The sequence below is a fragment of the Myxine glutinosa genome, chromosome 11, assembly GCF_964187855.1.
Source record: "Myxine glutinosa chromosome 11, kmMyxGlut1.1, whole genome shotgun sequence".
NCBI classification, from domain to species: domain Eukaryota; kingdom Metazoa; phylum Chordata; class Myxini; order Myxiniformes; family Myxinidae; genus Myxine; species Myxine glutinosa.
This window is the reverse complement of record NC_136271.1, coordinates 78230765-78255852: the sequence shown is the minus strand read 5'-3', so window position 1 is coordinate 78255852 and position 25088 is coordinate 78230765. Positions and strand designations below refer to the sequence as shown.

Sequence of the window (25088 nt, the reverse complement as noted above, 5' to 3'; positions counted from 1 at the left end):
TTGGTCCATGTTGTCATTTAGCGAAATGTAAATGGAGTCATCACTGTTTGGTGGACGCGGACGGTACAGAACACATATGAACAAAAGGTGCGAGCGGAGGGGAAGCTGTAGCCAGAGGTACTCTTGGGGTTGTGGTGGGGTGAGGAAAGTGTAGGGAGAGTGAGGAAGAGAGTTTTTGATAAAGATAGCAACCCCACCACCAGGCGAGGCTCAGGTCTATCATACCGGAGGAGAGAGTAACCAGGGAGTGAAATTGAGGAATCAGAGACATTTTGAAGGAGGAAAGTTTCTGTTAAGCAGATTAAGTCTGGTTTGTCAGAAGCAACCTGTATGTAGAGATAAATCAGGTTTAAGTGAAGGCCCCGGTTGTTTGATGTCTATACCGTTAAGGAAGAGGAAGGGGGAGCTTCGGGTATAGGACAGCGTAGGGGAGGGGAGAGGTAGGGTAAGATGAGGGGGTGAGAGGGGGAGGTAGGGTAAGATGAGGGGGTGAGAGGGGGAGGTAGGGAGAGCTGTTGATCGTGTGTCAGAGATTGCAGAAGGGCTAGGAGAAAGAGAAGGATGAGGAGGACAAAAGGTTTTATGGTGATGGGATGAGGGACAGTGATGCGTTGTTTGAGGGAGTCGGTGGGGGGGGGGGGGGCAGAGCAAGGTAGAAGGTTGGAGGAGGTGGAGGTACGAGATGGAAGGGAGAGGAAGTGGGGAGGAGGCAGCTTTGAAGAGGAGGGGGTCGGAGGGGGATTGGGGAAAGATGGTAGGGGGGGAGTTTTGAAGGGGAGGGGGGAGTTTTGAAGGGGAGGGGTGAGGGTGGTGATAAGAAGGGAAGGGGCAAGGGGGAACATTTTGAGGGGAGGGGCAAGGGCGGAGTTTTGGAGGGGAGGGGTGAGGGGGGAGTTTGGAAAGTGGATGATTAATGACAAATGAACATTTATTGCAAACTGGGTTTATTGTGATTTTCAAGTTAGAAATCCATTTGAAAATGATAGAGGAGGGGTGAAATGAAGGTGAGGTTAGAGAATGTAGAAAGGAAGAAATGTAAGAGATTGACTTTTTTTTTTGAAATGGAATGATTTGTTGAGGAAATTGAAAAAAACCTTTTAAGTAGGAAGAAAACAGCATGTTGTAATTGTCCCCGTCGCACCGCAGAGCGAAAGGGGTACTATGGTTTTCCCCTCCGTCCGTGTGTCCGTCCGTCCGTGCATATGTGCGTGCGTGTATGCGTAAGCGAAGGACCGAATTCAAATTTGGTGTGTGGGTGCAACCCACGTCAAAATCCAAGATGGCCGCCACCATGTATGTCTGACGCCATGTATGTCTGAACCTTGTGAGCGGAATATCTTGAAAAATAAGCGTAGTACTAACTTATAATCTGGTTTGTGGGTGTATCTACGCATAAGGAAGAACGCTATTGAAAATTGGGTCGCCACGTCAAAATCCAAGATGGCCGCCGCCATGTATGTCTGAACCTTGTGAGCGGAATATCTTGAAAAATAAACGAACTACTAACTTCTAATCTGGTGTGTGGGTGCATCTACGCATAAGGAAGAACGCTATTGAAAATTGGTTCTCCACGTCAAAATCCAAGATGGCCGCCGCCATGTATGTCTGAACCTTGTGAGTGGAATATTTTGAAAAATAAGCGAAGTACCAACTTCTAATCTGGTGTGTGGGTGTATCTAGGCATATGGAAGAATGCTATTGTAAATTGGGTCGCCACGTCAAAATCCAAGATGGCCGCCACCATATATATGTCTGAACCTTATGAGCAAAATATCTTGAAAAGTAAACGAAGTACCAACTTCTAATCTGGTGTGTGGGTGTATCTATGCTTAAGGGAGAACGCTAATGAAAATTGGGTCGCCACTTCAAAATCCAAGATGGCCGCCTTGTGTCTTCCACTTTGTCAACCCACATCACTTCACCGATGGGAGACCTAGGCGTAACGCTTGTATACCACTGAATATGCAGGTATATGCACTGCAGGGGAAAGTTTAAACATATTTAAATAATATTTAAACAAAATCGTGACAAACAATCTGGGAAAAGTCCTGAAAGTGAGGGTGTGAATCTGAGAAAGGAGAAAGAGTTGAATGTGTATTGTGAAACTAGAATTGGAAAGGTGAGTATCGGCTGGAGAAGTAGACGCAAAAGGAGATAAAGGGGGCGGAGCCAGACAACACTAGTGGTGGGCGATACCATCGATTCTTTGTAATCGCGGTTACTGATTACTTTTGCAAGGAGTAATCGAGAGTAATCGACTACTTGGTCTGAGTTTTGTCACTCAGTTTTTTTTGGGGGGGGGGGGCAAGGGGGGCGGTTCGAGACGGGTTGCTGTTTGTTGTTAGAGACGGGGACTAGTTATTTATTGTCATCTTTGAGTTGATTTTTTTTGGGAGGGGGGTGTCTTTTCAAGTTTATTTTTCAAATCATTGTTACAATCGCAATGCAAAAAATGAAAATGAAGACTAAATCAATTTATTTGCAGCAAGTTTTTAACGACATGTACAATATAGGAACATGACTTTACAAGTTCTTGTTAACGAACAAATACATGTTGACATGCTTGTCTTTGAGGTGATTTCTCTTCTCTGAAATCAGCTCTCCGGCTTTGGAATAAAGTCGCTCCGACGGCACAGATGTTGCTGGTGCGCAGAGATATTTTTTTGCCTGCTTTGCCAACTGAGGGTATCCAGCGGCGTGTTCTTTCCACCATGCGAGGGGATTTTCTTTCATCCCAATGAGCTTCACTTTCATATAGGAATCTGTTTCCACTGTCGCCTCGGTGAATTGGGTGCGGTGACTTTCAGATGCCTTGGCTTTCTTGCTGAACCAGGACCACATGTCGTCGTCTTCTTCTCACACCATCATGTTCCACAGATGCCCCAATGGTTGACCGGTGGGCTCTATCCATCCCTGTTCATGCAGTTCGTCTCACGTCCATATAACAGCACAGCATGGCAGGTCATCACATGCTGGCTGTCCCAGAGTCTTAGGGAGAGGTTGTCAGGCTGCTTGCCCAGGCGGTCACCACATTAGGCCCGTGTTGGCCGTCCATAGTGCCGCCACCAAAGCGCGGCCCACAACACCTCCCCCTAGTGGTCCTCATTATACATTATCCTAGGTACCTGTGAGAAACCACCTCGGATCCCCGGAAGTCTGAACCCCCACCAGGGTCCGGTGACCCTGCCGACCCGAAACACTCACTCGGGCGGCGCCCCGATGGACAAGGGACGCCACACTCCACCAGACCCCCCGTGGGGCGCAGGTCGTACCATGACACCCATGGTCGGACCCCTCGTCCAAATCGTGCCAGCACAGCCCCCCAGCTGGCTGGTATAACCAAATTTCGAAAGGGGCAACTTTTACACAAGGCCGACCCCAATGACCTCTCCTGTTCCTTATTCCGCAGCCCGGAGACCAACTCCCACCACGGCTGCTCCAAATCAAATTCCCATTGCAATTTAATTTTAGATTTCCTTTAAAAAAATTTGGTCTCGTGTGTCCAATAATCGCAGCTGCAGGTGACAACCCCTTCCTTGGGTTGCTCTGCCCCTCCCTGCAACTGCTCCAAATTCCCTACAGGGACCAGTTCTTCAGAGGCTCTATCTCCCGACTCTTCCATGTCCAAATCCAGCTCGGAGCCAAAACACCCCGCCTGCCCTGTATCCAATTTCGGAGCCTCTTGTACACAATTATGGTTCGTGGTGAGGGTCCCCTCGGTCACTTCAATCTCATCAACGGACTGATTCACCTCACGTCCCAGGCCCCATTGGACCTGAGCAACCTCTTCCTTGATGGTACTGTCACACGTGTCCAGCCGCTCCGGTCCAAATTCCAAACTCTCAACCACCAAATCTTGATAATCTGCGTCCAATTTCACTCGCATGCTTATTTTTCAAAGTTTTTGAGGATTTTGTTGTAAACTGGATATGTGAGGACATTAGGAATTGTATTGACATTCAATAGTTTGGCACACTACAAGTGTGTTGATGACATGACCTTTTGTCAAACTTATAGTGACACTGAACAAACTAGTCGTATGCAGCAGCAACTTGACTGTCTCCAAGAATGGTCATCTAAAAACAATATGAATCTTAATACTAGTAAATGCCAAGTCATGATTACATGTTTTCGAAGACTCCCGACAGAGGTGCCTAGTTTTCATATTGGAGACTCAGCTATTAATCAAACAGATTGCGTTAAACTATTAGGCATCCATGTGCAAGAAAACTTGAAATGGGACACTCCATTTCCGGCCATGTGTAAAAAGCAAACTCTGCTTTTTGCGGCAACTGAAACGTTGTAATATCCCTGTTTCTGACTTAATAACAGTATATTTACAGTATGGAATATGGAATATGCGTCACCCGCATGGTTTTGTGGCTTAACGAAAGCCCAGAAGGAATGTTTAGGAGAAATTGCCAACGGAAAGCGTTTCATATAATTCTCTCTAGTGGCTTTTGTAGAACCAACCCTTATGCAGACATTTGTCAGGTACTTCATATTCCTGGTCTTTCTGAGAGGCTCGATTTGCTCTCCCTCAATTTTGGTAATGTACTTTTAAAATCAAACATACACAGAGATTGGCTCCCCCACCTAGGAACAATAACTTGAGGAACTCTGACATGTTATCTACTATTAGATGTCGAACCAACCGCTACAAGTGCAGCCCCATCCACTTTTAAAGCTCCCTTTTGAATAAGAATTGGATGAGGTCCTTGTGTTAATGAGTTTGACACCTATTGTGTTTTGTTAGATATCTGGTTTTTTTCTTCGTTTGGATGGCAATTTTATCTTATTTATTTGGAATTTTATGTTGAAGTTTATGTTTTAATTTTTTGTGTTTATCCCTGTAATATTTGTAAATTGACTGCAATTCAGCCTATGGCTGCAAAAGTCTTTTTGAAACAAACCGATTATTATTATTATTATTATTATTATTATTATTATTATTATTATTATTATTATTATTACTAATGGGAGGGGTGTTGAGGTGTATATCCGTATTAATATAGCTTTATCGTGGCATTTTTCTAAGGTTGCCTCTAATAACAAAAGCATATTATTAATGTTATTACAAAACCAAATTGATACTAATAGTATTTACCCCTCCCCAAGGGGTGTTTTCTCCTTGAACAAACACGTGTCAACGTTTATAAATAGCTTAACATGGCGCTTCATGGGAGCACTGGCCCCTACCAGAAGTAAAAATATTATAAACCACGAACCCATATGATTACCTTTTTAAACTAGATGGTATTCATCGAATACTTACCCTGCGCAGTCAACTTGTTGTGAGCCAACTCTTCTGTTTTTGAACATTGTTTTTCTTTGATCCAATATGGCTGCCAGACCATGTGAGCGATGACATCATAAATTTATATTCACTAATATAATTGTTGCATAGATCATGCTCAATACATTTCAAACTGATCAGACTAAGCGCTGTCCCTGTCGAATTATGATGTCATAATTATGGCACCAATGACGTCATTGTTAACAACACCTATTCCCCATATGGAGTTCTTTACAATGAGCCATGTTTCAATTTTTTCCATGGAGTGGTTTCAGAGATATAGAGGTGCAAAGTTTTTCCAAGATGGTGCCTGTACCACATGACATATGACGTCATGGTTATCTTTAAAATATTCTACATGAGGAGGTGCTCCTATGGTGAAAATTTCGTGCCCATCAGACCAACAGTTGCTGAGAAAAAAATTTCACAATGATCGGATACGTGTTGCACTTGTCGAATTGTGACGTCACAACGAAGGCACAGGTGACATCATCATTAACATATCTTATTCCATAAGGGGAGTGCTTGACAATGAGCCATGTTTAAATTTTTTCCTTGAGCGGTTTCGGAGATATAGAGGTGAAACTTTTTTCGATTTTTCCAAGATGGCGTCTGTACCACGTGACCTATGACGTTATAATTATCATAAAATTCTACAGGAGGAGCTGCACATATTCTGAAAATTTCGTGTCCATCGGTCTAACAGTTGCAGAGGAATTTTTGTTTTATTCATACTGATCAGATCAAGCGTTGTACTTGTCAAATTATGACGTCATAGTTAAGGCACCGATGACATCACCATCAACATATCTTATTCCTCATGGTGAGTACTTGACAATGAGCCATGTTTCTATTTTTCCTATTGAGTGGTTTGGGAGATATAGAGGTGTAACGTTTTCCTAAGATGGCGTCTGTACAGGCGGAGGCGCTTCTATGGTAAAATTTCGTGTCAATCGGACCAACGGTTGCTGAGAAAATGAATCTTTAAAATGCAGACACGTACGGCACACGGCACACGGCACACGGCACACGTACGCAACTGAATGCTTAACCCTGCTTTTCGCTTCGCGACTGCAGGGTAACAACTGCTAATGTGGTTTAGCACTAAACTGAAAGAAATTTGGAGAAATCCCGACATCCGTGAGGCAAATTTTACTTACGGAACTGAGTGAAGATCTACAGTAATCTATATATCCCACAATGATTAATAACATGGCCCTTCCTGCCACTAACATGGCGTTTTTTGTGGCAGCCTTTTGAAACAGTCGTTGCTGCTGTTTAACACGGAACTGAAAGGGAGGAAACCCAGGGTGTGTTCAGTTCCCAAGCAGCTAGCTTGCGCTTGCCAAGCCAGCCTTTCCTTATCAATGGTTTTGAATGGAGTGCTTGCTCGAATGCTTAAGCCACTTGGCAAGCGTTCCACAAGAAATTTGGTAATTGAACAACTCCCCCATACCCCCGCCTCCCCCTAATGTTCTTGAGGGCCGACTGTAGATCTACTGTAATTTATATATCCCAGAGAGGGATGACCCTTCTTGGTGCCCCTATGGGGAAAACGGGTGTACTAGTTGTTCATAACGGAGGGGGTGGGGGAAGGTGTGCACCTGCATTGGTAAAAACTGGTGAAGTTTCAGTGTGCTGGGGTGGGGCTCAAAGTCGTTAGAAGGGCCATTGTCTGGGTATAACATTCTTGATCACCTCTCTACAACAACTTAATTGGATTGACCACTACCACAACACTGAGCAGTGGGTGATGGGTTTTTTCCCACATTATTGAAACAGTCTAATGGTGAAATGTATACTTTGTGGATGCTTCTTGTAATAATAGGCTTAAAAACTTGGAGCTTTGGGGGATTGGGTAAAATAGCAAGTTACCATTGTTGTCATGAGTTGAATGCATATGGATTGTCGTACTGTCTAGGATCATATTATAAATTAGTTTCAGTGTTTGCATCGTTACTGAAGAACGAATGTGCCACAGATGTAGAGGCTATGCACGTTCGTGCAGGAGTTTGTAATTTGTTCAGGTTGTCGGTAATAACTTCGTCAAAAGACACTGGAATCTTTAATGCCCCAAACTAATGCCAGCAGATTGGTCTCCAATGACTATGTACTCATCGATGCAACCATTGTGATGTGTTGTTTTCCCTTCATATTTGAAGAAGGCCAATGGCATGAAATGAGTGACCTGGTAAATTGTTTACACTGAAGAAGCTGCTACCAAAACAGCAACCAGGTATATGCTCAGATGTATCAAGAATTGTTATCTGGTGTCAAGAAACCGCAAAGAAGACAATTCCAATCAGGAATTTGTAATTTATTCAGGGTGCTGGCGATAACTCGCCTACTCTTCGAGAAGGACACCTTGGGATATTTTACATCTACCAAATAATACCAGCAGACAGGACTCCCAGTTTAATGTCTATCCGAGGGACGGCACACACATTGATGAATAACCCTGCCTGTGAAACACCTACGTATATGACAGTTTATAGCGGGCCGATATTAGAACCTCTAGGCCATCCTGCCAGTTCACCATTTTGACTGTGTCTAGTCAGATTGAGAATCAAGCCCCCATTGGACAGCTGAGGACTAAGTGCACTACTTCTGTGCCATCCTATCGGTAAAAAGAGGACAGCAAGTTACCTGGGGTAGAAAATATAGTTTTAGATGGAAGATAATTTGAGATGGTAGTGAACAGTTGTCTTGAAGAGTTGGAAGGAAGAAAGAGATTTAAAGAGAATGTGGGAGTTGTTTCCACAGGTGGGGAAAATGAGGAACAGATCAATGGAGGTGAGTAGTAAGTCTAGATTTTGGGAGTTTCACTAGAAGGGGACCGATGGTGGACCACATGTGCCCTGCAGAAACCAGGAAAGGAGAGAGCCATGAGAGGGCAGTGGGTACAAAACCAAAAAGGAGGTGGTATAATACAGAGGGGTCACCGACCTGTCTGTGAGGTGAAAGTAATAGGTCTGGACATGCAGCTTCTTCGCAGGATATCCTAATGATTTTGCAGGCCTTGCTTTCCACGGCATCAAGAAGGGCAAGCTGTGAGGCAGGGCGCCGGCTGAGTACTCCATCAAGCTGCGAATAAAAGCCTTGCAGGTTGTCAAAAGTGGATTGTCCAAGGATAGACCTTGCACGATGAAGGATGTCGAGTTCGAGGCTGCCTTTCGAGGCCATTTTGGAAATATGGTCTGCTCAAGAAAGACTGCTGATGACTGTGATTGAGACCATCTCTCAAAAGGATCATGGTACGGTCTAACTGTCTTCGCTTCCACCACTCCATGATGGTTCTTTGCGCGGAATAGCAGGTGGAAAATTGCAAATTATATATTTCCTGTTCTATTCTTGTTACCTGTTGTTTTGCCTGTTGCCTGTTGCTTTGCTCCGTTGTTTTGAAGCATTATATTCACTTTGTCATATGTTACGTTATGCATTATAAAGGTTCATTTACACGTGCACATATTACTAACTCCTTCGTCCATGTAACTGCTGTTTTCGATCTTTTGCAGCACGACGTGATGGTTCAGAGGAGAATGGAAGGTACAACACCAGACATGCCGACAGCCGGGGAGAGAGCAGGCATTCTTCATAGTTACACAGACATGCCATACTAGCAGTTACTTTTATATTCACCTTGTTTGATGGAACTTTCCGTACTTGAGCCATTGTGTGTCCACTGAACATTTTTGCATCTGTTAGATCTCTCTCTCTCTCAAACGCATGGAGTCACTCACAGTGAGGAAGGGCAAGAGCATTAAAGCTTTACATTTGCTCGTGTTTACCAAAAACAAAATCTCCTTTTCTCGACTGTAGACTTGTCTATTTCCGACTTGTTTTGGGGACATTTTTTTTTTACCTCCAAGGGTTGTCTTCCAAATCCTTTACCTGCACTGACAGAGCACTTCACACACTTATTCAGAAACTGCATCTGCCATTGGGTTCATGTGCATTTGATTCTCCGACGGTATTTGGCCATATCGTTTTCCTAAAATGGATGAACGTCCTTGGATGGCTAACGCTGCCCTGTCCATATGTGTGCATTACCAACGGAATGTCATACCAGCCATCGTCTCAGCTGTTTTGTGCACAGTTCCTTGTTTGCCATCGAAATCCTTGAGTGTAGTTCGATTATCTTCATGATATCTGTGACGACGCCACTTAAATATAATTTGGTTTATGGAGATTGTTCCAAATAAATGTTTTCTCGTTGGTGCTTTGATGTTGCTTTGAAAATGCAGTATTATTGATAAAACTGTACATGAATAATAATATAGATTATTGATTTCGGATCTGTGCATTTTATCAAAATATCAGGGCTTCGATATCAATAACATACCAGAGAATACAATATTAATGACTTGATCAGCAAGTTCATGGTCAGACATTGAATCTGATCAATATGATTATACATTGGCTTATGATTGTAGATGAGCTCGACGACAAAGGGTGACAGGTTTACAGACTACCTTAGGTGGTGGGTGAGTCGGGAGGGAGGTGATGAGGGATACGGCAAAAATGAGTAACTGGCTTGGAGAGGAACAGAATGGGGAGGAATTAGGGCGTGTAGAAGAGATTGAGGATGTGTGTGAGGTCATGATGGGCAGCACATTTGAAAGACGAGTGAGGAGGATGAGCCATCAGATGCAAAGACAATTCCACAATCGGGATAATAAGCGAATCCACCTTCTGCCTCATGATACCAATTGTGCGGAAGGCTTTGTTTTTAACTGCTCTAAGAGGATCAAGGTGAGAAGAATGAGCATCGCCAGCCCACAACGGAGAGCCATATAATATTTCATGGAGCTCCTTATGAAAGCCTTTTTGGACACTGATGAGGCCGGTGTTGCTCAGAAATGCCTCAGCTCTATGGGGAATACCCTGATTGTGGCATTTGATGCTTGGCGATATGATGCTCCCATTAAAGGTTATGGCAGATGGTGACACCAAGGAGTTCTCAGGAATACACCTCTTCCAGTGGCTGTCCAGAGAAGTGGATGGGATAGTTTGTGGATGGGAATTCTAGTGGAGAGACGGTGTGAGAGCATGTAACCTGCCTGCGTTGAACATCATGTTTCAAGTTGCTGACCAGCAGATTATCTTGGTCAGGTTTGATGAATGGACTTGGCAGCAAACCAGCCTTTCGCAGGAGTGATGTGTTGTCCTGCACAGGGCACAACATCAACGGCACAGCCACACCCTCAGCCAATGAAGGCCCCTTAGCCTTGTGCTGCATACAAAAGACTTCCCCAAAATCTCATCAATTCGTCTTTGTCACACACCCAACCTGTCCACCAACTTTCTTCTGAATCTGTCCATACCTTTTGGAGACGTCCTGCTCACAAACAGACAAACGGACAGGGATGAAAACGACCTCCATCCACCTTCGGTGGAGGAGGTAAAGATGCTTGTACTGTAATGACAACCGATTACAGGTTACCTTAAGGTGTTAAGGTGACTTTACATAAGAACACATTCGACAAACGATGCCCAAACGTGAACACAAGCACGCAATCATCAATGAACTAACAAGAATGATGTCGGACATAACACGATGCTTGCAAAATCCTGAAAACAAATTTGAACTGAAAATAAATAGGTGGATGAATTCAATGAACGAATATGCAAGTTCTTTTCAAATTTCAAGTGAATCAGATGAAACTTGACAATTTTAGAAACATGGCCTATGTTGACCTTTAGACCTTAAAAATAATTAGTGGTTTAATTAATTGACCTGATATGCAAAATCCTATTTAAATTTCAAGTCAATCGGATGAAAATTGAGGATTTCAGAAATTGCACCTAAGTTGTTGACCTTTGGCCTATGTTGACATTTTGGACTATATTGACCTCAAAAATAATTAGTGGTTGAATTCAATGACAAAATATGCAAATCCTGTTCAAATTTCAAGTCAATCGGATGAAAATTGATGATTTTAGAAAAGTTACAAAATTGTTGACCTTTGGCCCATATTGCCCTTTTGTTGACCTTTTGACCTCAAAATCAATAGGCTTCTTGCTTATGACCAACTCTACCGTTTTGTGAAGATAGGTTTAAAATTGTGACCTGTCGGCGATTGACAGATCTATCACAGACCAAGCAATATACAGTATTTACGAATCTTCGATTTCGTAAGTAACTAGATGGTATTCATAGAATACTTACCCTGCACTGTCAACTTGGTGTGAGCCAACTCTTCTATTTTTGAACGTTTCTTTTTTTTTTGATCTAATATGGCTGCCAGACCACGTGAGTGATGACATCATAAATTTATATTCTCTAAATAATTGTTGCATAGATCATACTCAATAAATTTCAAACTGATCAGACTAAGCGTTGTCCCTGTCGAATTATGACGTCGTAATTATGGCACCAATGACGTCATCGTTAACAACACCTATTGCCCATATGGAGTTATTGGCAATGAGCCACGTTTCAATTTTTAAAATGCTGACACGGCACACACTTTACTTTACTGAAATGCATACACAAATGTTATATTTTCGTCAAAAATCGTTGGAATTTCGCCAAATCTGTTTTGGTCGTGTGTTAATATACCTCAGCGATTGACAAATGTGAAATCAGAATTTTATTTGAGGTCAAAATGACCCTGTGAGGTCACTCCGTACTTTGCCTGCTCGTCATTTGCAGTGTGATAATTAATTCCATGCCCACTCGAGAAGACTCTTCTTCACACAATAACAACTTCTAGCTTCCAGACCGTACATCCAATCACCTTGAAATTTTGCACACATGTTACACTTCATTACCTCTACTATAATATAAAGTTTCACTTTATATTAAATACTATAATATAAAGTCGATCAATGAAGCGGGTCAAGAGTTATAATTTTTTTCATATTTTCGTTTAATTATTTTCATCTGCCAAACCATGTGACCTACTGCAAATTCCAAAAGATGATTTTAGTAGACTGATATGCTGAACTCATCTGTGAAGTTTTCCCTCGATAGGATCACAAATGAGGGAGGAGCTTGGTTTTAAAAGTTTATGCTTAAAAATGTCATAACTCTGAAACCATGACATGACATGACATCATGCTCGCTGACTTTTTTGTTCGTCATGGGTATGCGATTCTGCCTACAAAGTTTGGCCTCGATCTGTTCAGTCGTTTAGGAGAAAATTGGATTTTAGTGGTTTTTCACTCAAAACAATATGGCGTCCGAACCACGTGACCTACGAAGTCATTAAAATTTTATTTCTGCATCAATTTATACCGAGAAGATGCTCAACAAATTTCATCCTGATCGGATAGTTTTTTACTTGTCGAATTATGACGTCATAACTGCGACACCTATGACGTCATAATTCACATAATTATTATTCCACATGGAGAATTCTTTGCAATGAGACCTGTCTCAATTATTTCTGTGCAGCGGTTTTTGAGATATAGAGGTGCAAATTTTTTGGTTTTTCCAAGATGGCGCCCGTACCACGTGACCTGTGGCGTCATAATATTCACTAAAATATTCTCCAGGAGGAGTCCCTCCTGTGGTGAAAATTTCATCTCAATTGGACCAACGGTTGCCGAGAGAATGAATTTTTAAAATGCAGACACGCACGTACGTACGTACGTACGTACGACGTACGTCCGGACCCGAATGTTCAACCCTGAATTTCGCTTCGCGAGCGCAGGGTCATAATGAACCAGAATGTATAAAATGCCTGTCCATTGGTCACGAATAGAGAATGCAGTAAAAAATATCCAATCAATGTAATCACCAACAGCCTTCATTACCGTTAGACAATGACTTTTTCTAATAAAGGACGACAATGGCCAGTTAAAGTTTTCTGCGCAAAAGTTTGTGAAATATTACGTCATTTTACTCATACTTTCACCAAATTGGTAATAATGTAAGGAGGACGTCGCACGTCGGTCTCTGAAGCTCAGGCCACCTGGGCAGTCGTGTAGCGAGTAAAGTTGTCATCCTCAAGTTCGTGTCTCAAAAGAAAAGTTTTTCAATTTAATGGAGGCTCGTGGCAGAGCGAGTTTGAAGAACATCCTCGCTTGGTTTCCCGCTGCCGTACTCCACTTCGTTTGGAGACCCATGATTAAAAGTTGTCGCTTTGCACGGAAAAAGCGACATTTCAATGAGAAAGACACCCGATCCAAAGCCAAAATGTGCTGCTGACCGCACGTGCTCCTTACTCCGCCCATCCAGCCCATATATGGAGCGAGGACCGCCCCCTGGGCGGGGCCTGGCCGCGCTCCTTATGAACCGGACCCCCTGTCGCCAAGCAGAGGGTCGCATATCGCCCGCGAGGATCCTCGCGTTGGCACGGCGGCCCGGAAAGTCGCGATGGCCTGCGGGCCCACTGGCTCGTTGCCCGTTTCGCTATGCCTGCTGTTCCTGCTGTGCCTTTCCGCTCGACCCCGAGGCGCGGCGCTCGCCTGTCCCGAACGCTGTCTGTGCTTCCGATCGACCGTGCGCTGCATGCACCTCCGGCTTGAGCGCGTCCCCGTGGCCATCGGACCCCAGACCAGCATCCTGTGAGTGTGGAAATGACTGTCGACCGATGCGGTCCGCGCGTGGTCCCGATCGCGAATGTCCAGGGTTGAGGGCTTGGGGAAAATAGGCCAATGATGGCCGAGGAGCACGTGGGCTGTGGCTGCACATGAGAACTCATGGACATACATACACACCTTCAACTGGTGTGTTCACTTATTCGCAATGTGAATACCGCTTTATAACTCACCGTGCTTCCCATTGGGTCACCATAATGCTGTCGTCCAACTACTCTCCATGCACGATACAGACGTGCAGTGAATGTTGTATTGTAACTCCTCGTGATTTTCACCATTATTGGTGTATTATGACTGACCACGTGACCCATTAAATCAGCATTAATAATCATGTCCAGTATCATACCTCTCTTTGTCACTGCAATGTAAAATGTAATTCAAAAACCCCACAGCTTTATCTGTGTGCAGGTAAACTGAAGTGTAAATTATGTTTGTAATAGTGAGGTGGCTTCATGAATTTTTTTGGGAATACCGTTACAAGGTGGACAAAGTGCCAAATTTTCCCTGAATGTTTATCACGAATCATAATGCTTAATTTCAGAAGGGTAGCCACCCAGTAATAGTACAGAGACCTCAGTAGGGGAAACTGAAATTAAACATTGGGATATTACCAAACATTTGGGATATTACCCACAGATATGACGTCATATGTCCTCAGGACAGGATACTGAAATATAACATGGGATATTACTCAGATATGACGTCATATGTCCTCAGTAGTGGATACTGAAATATAACATGGGATATTACCCACAGATATGACGCATATGCCCTCAGTAGGGGATACTGAAATATAACATGGGATATTACCCACAGATATGTCCTCAGTAGAGGATACTGAAATATAACATGGGATATTACCCACAGATATGACGTCATATGTCCTCAGTAGAGGATACTGAAATATAACATGGGATATTACCCACATATATGACGCATATGCCCTCAGTAGGGGATACTGAAATATAACATGGGATATTACCCACAGATATGTCCTCAGTAGAGGATACTGAAATATAACATGGGATATTACCCACAGATATGTCCTCAGTAGAGGATACTGAAATATAACATGGGATATTACCCACAGATATGACGCATATGCCCTCAGTAGGGGATACTGAAATATAACATGGGATATTACCCACAGATATGTCCTCAGTAGAGGATACTGAAATATAACATGGGATATTACCCACAGATATGACGCATATGTCCTCAGTAGAGGATACTGAAATATAACATGGGATATTACCCACAGATATGTCCTCAGTAGGGGATACTGAAATATAACATGGGATATTACCCACAGATATGACACATATGTCCTCAGTAGGGGATACTGAAATATAACATGGGATATTACCCACAGATATGACGCATATGTCCTCAGTAGGGAATACTGAAATTTAACATGGGATATTACCCACAGATATGACGCATATGTCCTCAGTAGGGAATACTGAAATTTAACATGGGATATTACCCACAGATATGACGCATATGTCCTCAGTAGGGAATACTGAAATATAACATGGGATATTACCCACAGATATGACGCATATGTCCTCAGTAGGGAATACTGAAATTTAACATGGGATATTACCCACAGATATGACACATATGTCCTCAGTAGAGGATACTGAAATTTAACATGGGATATTACCCACAGATATGACACATATGTCCTCAGTAGTGGATACTGAAATTTAACATGGGATATTACCCACAGATATTACGCCATATGTCCTCAGTAGGGGATACTGAAATTTAACATGGGATATTACCCACAGATATGACACATATGTCCTCAGTAGTGGATACTGAAATATAACATGGGATATTACTCACAGATATGACCTCAGTAGGTATTTTTTTTATTAACAACAGTTATACCACTGGTTTGGCTGGTATACCACCAGACTAACCCCCCCCCCCCCCCAAAAAAAAAAACCCCCCAACACCAGTCAAAATGCATATAATTAAACTGATATAGACGTCACCTGTACATTTATTCACTTTAAATAAAAACACAATGTATGGTGCTTCATATATGAATGCTGCAAATAGGGGGACAATATCTAGCTTGTAACCTTAATTTTTACCTCCGCCACCGAAGGTGGATGGAGGTTATGTTTTCAGTCGTCTGTTTGTCTGTCTGTCTGTGAACCAGATATCTCAAAAAGTTGTGGACGGAATCGGACAAAATATGGTAGAGAGGTAGGGTATGTGACAAAGACGAAATGATTAGATTTTGATTAAGATCTGGATTCGGATCCGGCTACTAGAAGTTTTATGCCTCCGCCGACAAAGTCGCCGGAGGCATTATGTTTTCGGTTGTCCGTCCGTCCGTACGGGCTAAACCTCATTTTTCTCAGCAACCATATGTCCGATTGAGGCGAAACTTCCAGGGTAGGAGTGACACCCATGCAGAATGTTCTTATGATACTTGTGACGTCATAGGTCACATGGTATGGCAGCCATCTTGGATTAAATGCAAATAAAAAATTATTTCTCAGAAACCGCTGAATGGAAAAATTTGAAACTTGGCACATTGTCAAGTACTCCCAATGGGGAACAAAAGCATGATAATGATGACATCATAGGTGAGGTGGTATTCCAGCCAAAAATGTTTATTAAAAAAAAAATCCTTCTCTGAAATTGCTTCACCGATTGATGTGATACCTGTCATGGCTGGTGAAAATGTGATACTTGAAAACAGCTGAAGGGATTTAAATCAAACTTGTTTATTTTTAGGACAGTGAATGATGGCAATTACCCGTTGTGGGACTATGCGGAGGCATATGCCAGCCGTGGCACAGTCACATTGTTCTAGTTTAAAGTGAATCTTCACCATTGGGAGATAGGGCCAAAAGGAGGATGGATTCGGACGAAACCTATACATAGCAGGATATCTCAAAAAGCTATGGATGGATTCGGACGAAACTTGGTGGTGAGGTTGTGTGTGTGACATGGATAAATCGATTCGATTTTGATTAACATCTGAATTTGGATTCGGATAAGAGAATTATTTAATTTTCAAGTGATTCTTCACCATTGGGAGATCGGGCGAAAAGCGATATTTAACATGATATTTAAAAAGTTATGGACGAGTTATGACTAAACTTGGTGGACGAGTTGGTTAGGTGACACTAACAAGCCGATTTGATTTGGGTTCAGGTCCAGATCCAGATCCGGCCTATCAGTGGGATACAAAACATAAACTGTTCAGCCTGGTGGAGGTATGCGCTCTACTGAGTGCCGTTCTAGCTTAGACAGTTTTATTCATACTTGCTCTTAAATATTTCAATTCTCTTGGGCAAATTTTGGACCTTTAGTAATAACTATGTAATTTATAATATTTATGAAGTAAGCAGATATAAACAATAAATCATATATAATTAAAAGCAGTATCATTTTGTGGAAAATTTTTATTTTCCATTTTTGATGCCTTCCCTTCTGAAATTAATCATTTGAGCCTAAAGAAAATGTGGTTCTTTTGTCTGGCCTGTAACGGTATTTCATAAAAGCCACTTTAGTATAGCAGATGTGGTCACTTAAACCAAGTAGAGAGTTTATAGAACACCTTACCCCACGTAGTCCTGAGAAACAAGGGGCGGGGTCCACGAGAAGAAAATATGATTGGTCGTGATGATGTAAAATGCCTTAATATTTTTTCCAAGCATTGCTAGAAAGTAGGGGTTTGGAACTGTCAAAAACACGATTTGTGTTTTACAGTTTGTTTTACAGTGTTCAAGTGTATAATTAAATTTAAATAAAATAAAGATTTTGAAGGTTGTAGGGAAAAAAATCGCAAGTTTACCGCCGTTGATGCACCCACTTTTACACCATCTTATTTAACACGGTATGTTAGCTCTTCGTGCCTGTTGTTTGTGGCCTTTATGACGTCCTTAAAAACAGTATATTTCCTGTTTGGAATGATTTTCAATTTGGTTTGACTTCCAGGCAGACAGAGTAAAAAGGTATCTCACTCCTCTCTGTGCATGTGCGATCGGAATGAATTCAGAGACAAAGTACTGTTCAACGGCGGATTTGTTTTCCGATTCATGTTCAGATTAGTGTTCAAGATATAACATTCAATTTATACTAAGTTGTTCCTTATTCATAAACTGACGTTTGCAGACAGACAGACAGATAATCAGAAGAGAAGCAATTGCCTAACCCTGCTTTTCCCTTCACGCGGGTGGTGTAATAACCAACAATATTGAATTAATGGGGTACAGATAAAACATAGGCATGGTGTGTCAAATGGCCTCATCCTGTATCCCACCAGTTCCTTGGATTTCTTCCTATTTCTTTGATTCTTTTTATTACGTATGCATAAAATAGCTGAACATTTTGACTTCTCCTCTCTCTCCCTCCTTTCTGGTCCCCTCACCGGTCTGGCCACCTCTGGCAGCCGATTGTCCGGGCAGTGCAACATCCTTTCTTCTCCAGTCATGTGCCAGATTTGTTGAGCATGTAACTTTTTAACCCCAACCCCCACATGCTGCTTCCCTTTTCTCTTTCTCTCTGGAGCTATCTATCTCCTACCACCGCAGCCCCTCCATGTGTATACATGCACACAGATGACAAATGGCACAGGTTGCTGCACAATCAAAGTTATGTGACATTCTTCGATGTATTGATAACACTTTCTGTTCACATTAAACAGACCAATGTAAAATACACGTTTCAATATACAGTAATTCGTTTCCTAAATCCTCCATTGTCTCGGCCACTGATGGAAGTGATTGGCCGCTTGACCCTCGGGAGGCCTTGTAAAGGATGCCAGCCGCGGCACAATGTGCTTCTTGTGTTTCGACACCATTCATCTGGAAACTATTCTAACTGAGATCGGATGGATATTTGTTAACCTGAAAACCCGATGGTGGTGTTGAGTAGATCGATGAGCCAGTGGTATTAAGCAGACTTGTGCATTAACCAGACCCGGTGACGTACCAATTAGAGCATCCATTCTGAGTCCGAGAGGTCGGAGGCTGAGTCGTACCGAAGACTTTAAAAATGGTATGTGCTGCTTCCTGGCTTGAAAAAGGATGGAGCACATACAAACGATCTTACATTGGCAACCATTGTGCAGGCTTGCTGGGTCCAATGGCCTACCTCCCCCTGCGTTGAACTTTTTTGTATACAAAGTCGAGGCTCTTTTGTCTGTAAAATATGTTTGCAGATATACTACGGGCATTAGTGAACAAATGTTTTAATGGAAAATAAACACGTTCCTAACAAGATAACTCTCGTAAATAGGCATTCCTGGGTGCGAGGAGGCATTTTAGACCAGCCAAGCCAGCGAGTGGATAAGTTGTGCTTGCACCAGGCATCAGGTGCAAGGAGATCCTTGCAAACATACCACCTTTGGACATATTAAGTCGAAGAATACCCTTGTCAGGATGCTCTTGCTTTGCATTACAAGTAGTTTGTTGCTCAGGCTTGGTGCGTCTTCAATCAAAGTCATTATAATGTAAATTATTCAATGTGACACTGCTTTGAACGCTAGAAGCATTTCTTATCTATCTACCTTGGATCTGGTAGGCAGCAAACAATGTGTGTGGGGTTCGACGATCTCATGGAGAAGAGTTGCGCTGGTTTTTTTTTTTAGCAGAAGGTTATTGTTGTACGCGTGCCAAGTTACAAGACGATTCCTTTGAAACGAGATGTTGAAGGAGCTTCCCTTGCCTGAAAACACCTGGAGCGATGGGCCTTCCGTGCTGTCGAACGCGATGCCGTGAAACTGCCGCTTAATAGAACTACCAGAGTTATTTTACAGTGTTATGTATAGCGATTCACTAGCAGCGAGATGCAAGCTCATAGCAATTTCCATGTGGAACAACAACAAACAACAACAGGCATTTTAAGGCCATTTTCCCTGCAAGAGCGGGGGTTAGCCTTGCGGTCCCCATCACATGTGGTACATGACATCCTCAGTGGTACAACTTTGTGTAATCCCTGTCCGCCACTACCATGTGATCCCACAACTGGTTTCACTTAGCCGCACCATCTGGAACTTCGCAAAGTTGCTTTTTTTTGTTTCACTGCCACGTTTCATTGTAGATTTCTCAAATGACGATTCCCGTCGTAATTGGAGGCCTCTCGGCCATGAAGTGTTTTGTGCAATCCACCGGTGGAACGTACGTACACCTCTCTCTAAAGCTCCTTCGGTTATGTGGCTGCTTGTAGCCAGCCAACTTGTAATCCTCAAATGCTTCTGTCAGTTTTGAGATATTATGCTCCCAAACCGTTCCTAGCACCATGAGAAAGCTTTTGTTGTATGCTTTTCCAGTTTTGACCAAAAAAAGTCTTGTTAAAATGGGTAGGTGTATGGGGTGTAATTTTTTTGACTCGGAACATTTTCTTGCAAGTCCTTCCTCCTTAGCCCCTGAGCATTGTGCGATTAATGCTCGTGGATCTGTTTTCATTCCGCCTGTGCAGCTGCAGCACCGAATGATGAACAAACTTTTTTGTTTTCAATGTCGGAACCTCTCTGGGGTAATCAGGCATTTCCTTCCGTGCGATTATTTGAAGGAGTCTGCTTTTAATGCTGTGCTGGTAACCACCTCTGAACAGCACGTATGTCCAGTTTGCTGAGGTTGGATCTACCTGGTGGACGTTCATACAATGTAGTGTCTTTAACCGAAAGCCCCTTATAGTCCAAAGGATAATCTAAGATGCTGAACATTCTTCGAGCAGAAGATCAAGTGCTGCTCAAGTAGTCTTGCTTATATACAGGGTAGTTTGCCATTGTTTTTCTTGTGATAGTCACAAAAGCAATTGGAATTTCACAATGAGGTATACCAGCACACAATGGCTTACTCTTATGAAAGGTGGCCTGGGATCTTTAGCATCTACAAGCAAGTCCGTGTTGAGATGCCAGGTTACCTTTCTGTCTGTTTGGTGATCCCAAAGGTTCAAATCTCTCATACTATGATGATTTGTCCATCGTTGACTAATTTCCATGTAATTGATGTAGAAGTTACACTCTGGTGTCTGCTCATGTCCTTCTGCCCAACATGTTAGAGGTACAAGTTGCACCATGAGTCTTTGATGCTGCTTTAAAAAGAAATTTAAAAAGGCGGGCGCACTACCGAAATAACAACTTTCTTGGATAGAATCCAATGTATGGATTCATTTCCTGCATTTGGAATTGTAGTTGTGAGAATGCTCTTCACTAAACTGTCCTGTTTCCATCATATTTAACATCTCAATCTTTGACAGGGCTGGCAGGATGGCCTAGACGTACACGCACTCGCCTCTGAGCTGCTGTCTATCCTGGGTTTGAATCCCGACCCAGCCAGAAACACAAGGAGGGCGATTCATCATTGTGTGTGCTGTTCTTTGGGTGGATGTTAAACTGGCATTAGTTAGTGGATGTTAAAGATCCCCTGATGTTCTTCGTGATGATTTGGTGAGCTATCACTGGCACCAATGCCAAGTTACAAGTTCCTGCCTGAACTACTTAGTCGAGCGTCAGGTCTGGCCAGCCGGTTCGTGAAAGACTTGGGCCAAAAACTTCCCCCAGCTAACCCCACAATAACGTGGGTATAGTTTTGGGCATTAAAGAAGAAGAAGTCTTCATTAAACAGCTCGGCCTCTTAAATTATAAGCTGTCTGTATTTGAACGGGACAAGCCCTTCCAAACTAACAACCCCGTGGACAAATGCACCATCTGTCAGGATGTCCAAATACCAAAGTTGCTTTGTTTGATTAGTGAGATCTGTCACCTTGCTGTTCTGCAGAGGACAATTAATGAATCGTGTGTTTTTGGCCGTCGGCACATGGGGCAAGCCTATGCAGAGTTTCATGTCTAACTTTGTGGACGGAATCAGAGGGGAGCAATTTCTGGGGAATTTTTTGAAAGCCGTGGGGGTGCGATGGGTGGAGAATTTCAAGATGGTTTGAGCATATATCAGAAACCAACGTTTTGTTTTGCCTTAAACAAAACATCCATCCATATTTGTGAAGGAATCTAACTAGACTCGATGGTGTAATGGCTAGAGCGTCTACTCTGAGTCGGGGGAGTCAGGGAGATCAGTGGTTCCAACCCCAGACGAGTCCTACCAGATAATTTAAAAATCGTACCGTACATGCTGCTTCCTTGCTTGACTGTCAAATTAAACAAATGACCGAGGATGGACAAACGACCATAGGTGGCATCCATTGTGCAGGCTTTGGTTGGCCTAATGGCCTCCTCCTGCATCAACGTTCCTTCTAAAATCACTCATATTATTATTTCCTCCTACCCCCCAGAATTATGGACAGACTTCCCCAGAATTATATCATTCTTCGTTATACCCTTTTGCACTGAGAGTGGCGTTACGCCATAAATATTGTTACATGTATGGGGGTAGGCAATGAAATACCTTAGTCCAGATAGGATTGTATAGATTAGTGTGTGCCGAATGCCGTGAAGCCACCTCGATGTATCTAAGTTAGGCCCGGATGTCCATATAAGCGTTATGTATCTCCATGGCGAGGGTTGGAGCTATGCTAATTAGTTAGGGTATAAGGGTAAATTTCCTGTGTGTAAATGCCTCTAGTTTTTCCCTTTGTTCTACGACACTTACACCACCAGTCATGTGATCAGCACCTAAATGAAATAACGCGATCGCCGAACGGATCTGGACACTACTACTGACACCACCCAGCTCGAATCTTCCCGATGGGTGCCAAGTGTGACCATGCCCCGAAGGACGATTGTTTGGGACGATTTGGTGGCGCTCGTTGATTGTAGCTCAAGTGACGTCAGAGAGAACATTTGAGACTGAGGAGTAAAAAGGCAGGGCATCGCCATTTTCTCTCTCTCTTCATACTGGGTTTCATCGCGAGCAGTCGAATTCTCTCTTGGTCCGGGCTCTGGGCTTGATCATGAGCTGTCACACTTCCCGGTCTCTCTCTGTTCCTGGCTGGTGGAAGCGGACGCATCTCTCTCTCTCTCTCTCTCTCTCTCTCTCTCTCTCTCTCTCTCTCTCTCTCTCTCTCTCTCGTGCTGGTTTGGTTAAAGTGGTCATGCCATTGTTCTCTGTCTCCCTCGGCCATGGGGGGAGGAGAGATTTTGGCTACATCGCGCGGACCGGCTGGTTGCGGTGTGATTTCGTGCCCTCGGGCATTTTCCCACGCAGGACCTGGGACCCAGTCGACGACCATCATGGTTTGAGGGTCACGTGAGGGAGACCAGAGCTGAGTAACAGCCAACGCACCACACTACACATTAATTTTTACATTCCTTTATTTCTCCCTGTATCGTGTAACCGAGTCTGAATGGAGGGTCCCTCAATTAGGAATTTAGTTTTACCTTTTCATTGTATTGCATTTATTTTCATCAAACCCATTATTTGTTACATTTTCAAACCTTGTCTTGTGCGTTTATTTGTCTGTGGGGACCGGATAACGTCAGTCGTGTCCGACCGTGCAGGTAAGCCCTTGCTACCCTCCACCCCCCACGCGTGCACAAGGTACCGCCATAGTTGGTTATACGTCTCGGAGTTAAAGTTCGATTGGTCATCTGTCACCTAGAGGTCTTCACTACAGGGTAGACACACGACAATATATTTACATTGAGAGAATTGTGTTTGACACTACCCTTAACCATCGGGATTGATTTTATTTTTTTAATCACCTAAACCTAAAACCTGTACACACTCGGACTACAACCACCAGTTTTCAATTAATTCTGTCTCGTGGTTCGTGAGTGCATAGGAGTCCAAGAAACACAAAAACAAAGACACTTCTGGAATGCATGGCGGTCTGTAGATACAAAATGGCGAGAATCCTCAACTCCTGTCAAACCAACGCACAGCTTCACGGAGAAATTATGCAAAAAAGGAGATTGCTCAAAATTGATAAAAATGAGTAAGTAGAGTAAAGTTACAAAACCCACAATAAATTACCATTTCGTATAAGATAACAATTTAAATACAGTATAAAGGCCACCGGGTATTTACCGTAATATCAGTACAATACCACAATATCAAACACAACAAAACTCTCAAGTTATAAGCACACTACTAAAGTGTGAATTTCACACCAAATTGCAGCAAAGTATTTTAAATGAGGATGAGTGTGATGGCGGAGGCAATGTTTTGTGTGCAGCTCATTTATATAGCGCTCATTAGTAAACCAATGTTCAACATTCTTTCTCACCATCTGGGCCTACCAAGCATGACTGCTCGGGGCTCTGCACTTGTGTTTCAATAGATGCTGAAAAAGCAATCCCTTATGAGATGTCACGTGCATCCACATTCCAAAGAACTCGATTGGTGATGATTTCCAACTCCATTGGTTTTTCGGACTAATTATTCGACATCAATGACCTATCTGCTTCCCCTTTACAATTTTGTGGATGGCTTCACCCAATGGCGAACAGAGACTCCACCTCTTAGACTTAGAGGGAGGTTGTTGTGGCATCCATCTCTGTAGATCTGGAAAAAAGGTCATTGGTGAGCTACCTGAAACATGGTATGCTCTCTCTCAGTTTTCTCTCTCCACACTTCTGGCCTCATTCCTGCTGCTGAGTCTCATTCCTCACTCACCCCCCAATCTGCCCAAGTCACATGCATTCTTCTAGAATCGCACAGCTGGTTATCGTCCCCAATTCTAAGGAAAGTTAATTTTTACTTATTCTTATTCTCTCTATTCCATTACTTATTCTTTCTATTTTCTTGTCCATGGAACTGATTCTGTTGGTTAAGTTACTGTTAAAAGGGGTTATGTAATTCCAGGCGACGCAAGTACAGTCACGTGAAAAAGTAAGTACACCCCATGTAAAGTTTTGACTTTTTCAACATATTTCAACATACAGCTATTTGATCTTCATTTCAACAATATTGATAGATAAAGGTGATATAATATAACAAATATCATGAAACATTTACATTTTGTAGTCCATTGTATAATTTAAATAAACATAAATGCAAATTTAGCATGTGGAAAAAGTAAGTACACCCCTACATTTATCACTACTTCAAATACCTAAAATTAGAATCAGGTGCACCAGCACAGGTGCAAATGATTAGAACACCGTTAGAGAGGATCTTGGAGGAACCTGTCTTATTTAAACCTCAGACATTTAGTTTGGCTTGCTCTTTGTTGTTGAAGTGTGCGGCGTCACCATGCCTAGATCAAAAGAGCTCTCTGAGGCCTTCAGAAAGAAGGTTATAGATGCCTACGAGTCTGGGAAGGGATTTAAAAAGATCTCCAAACAATTTGAAATCAATCATTCGACTGTCCG

The 25088-nt window shown here is 42.8% G+C and overlaps 2 protein-coding genes across 4 annotated transcripts in view; both read left to right on the top strand.

Moving 5' to 3' along the window:
- The window catches only part of CHCHD7 (coiled-coil-helix-coiled-coil-helix domain containing 7), a 38427-nt gene extending 28906 nt beyond the window's left edge, over positions 1-9521 (top strand). For all 3 annotated transcript variants that reach the window (XM_078786813.1, XM_068130895.2, XM_078786811.1), the window contains one exon: positions 8812-9521. In XM_078786813.1, coding sequence (XP_078642939.1) covers positions 8812-8916 — 105 coding nt within the window. In that variant the 3' untranslated portion in view covers positions 8917-9521. The remainder of the gene's footprint in view (positions 1-8811) is intronic.
- A 4056-nt stretch (positions 9522-13577) lies between these two features.
- The window catches only part of PXDN (peroxidasin), a gene marked incomplete in the record, with an annotated part of 235630 nt that continues 224119 nt past the window's right edge, over positions 13578-25088 (top strand). Inside the window, 1 exon segment of the mRNA XM_078786805.1 lies at positions 13578-13810. Coding sequence (XP_078642931.1) covers positions 13620-13810 — 191 coding nt within the window.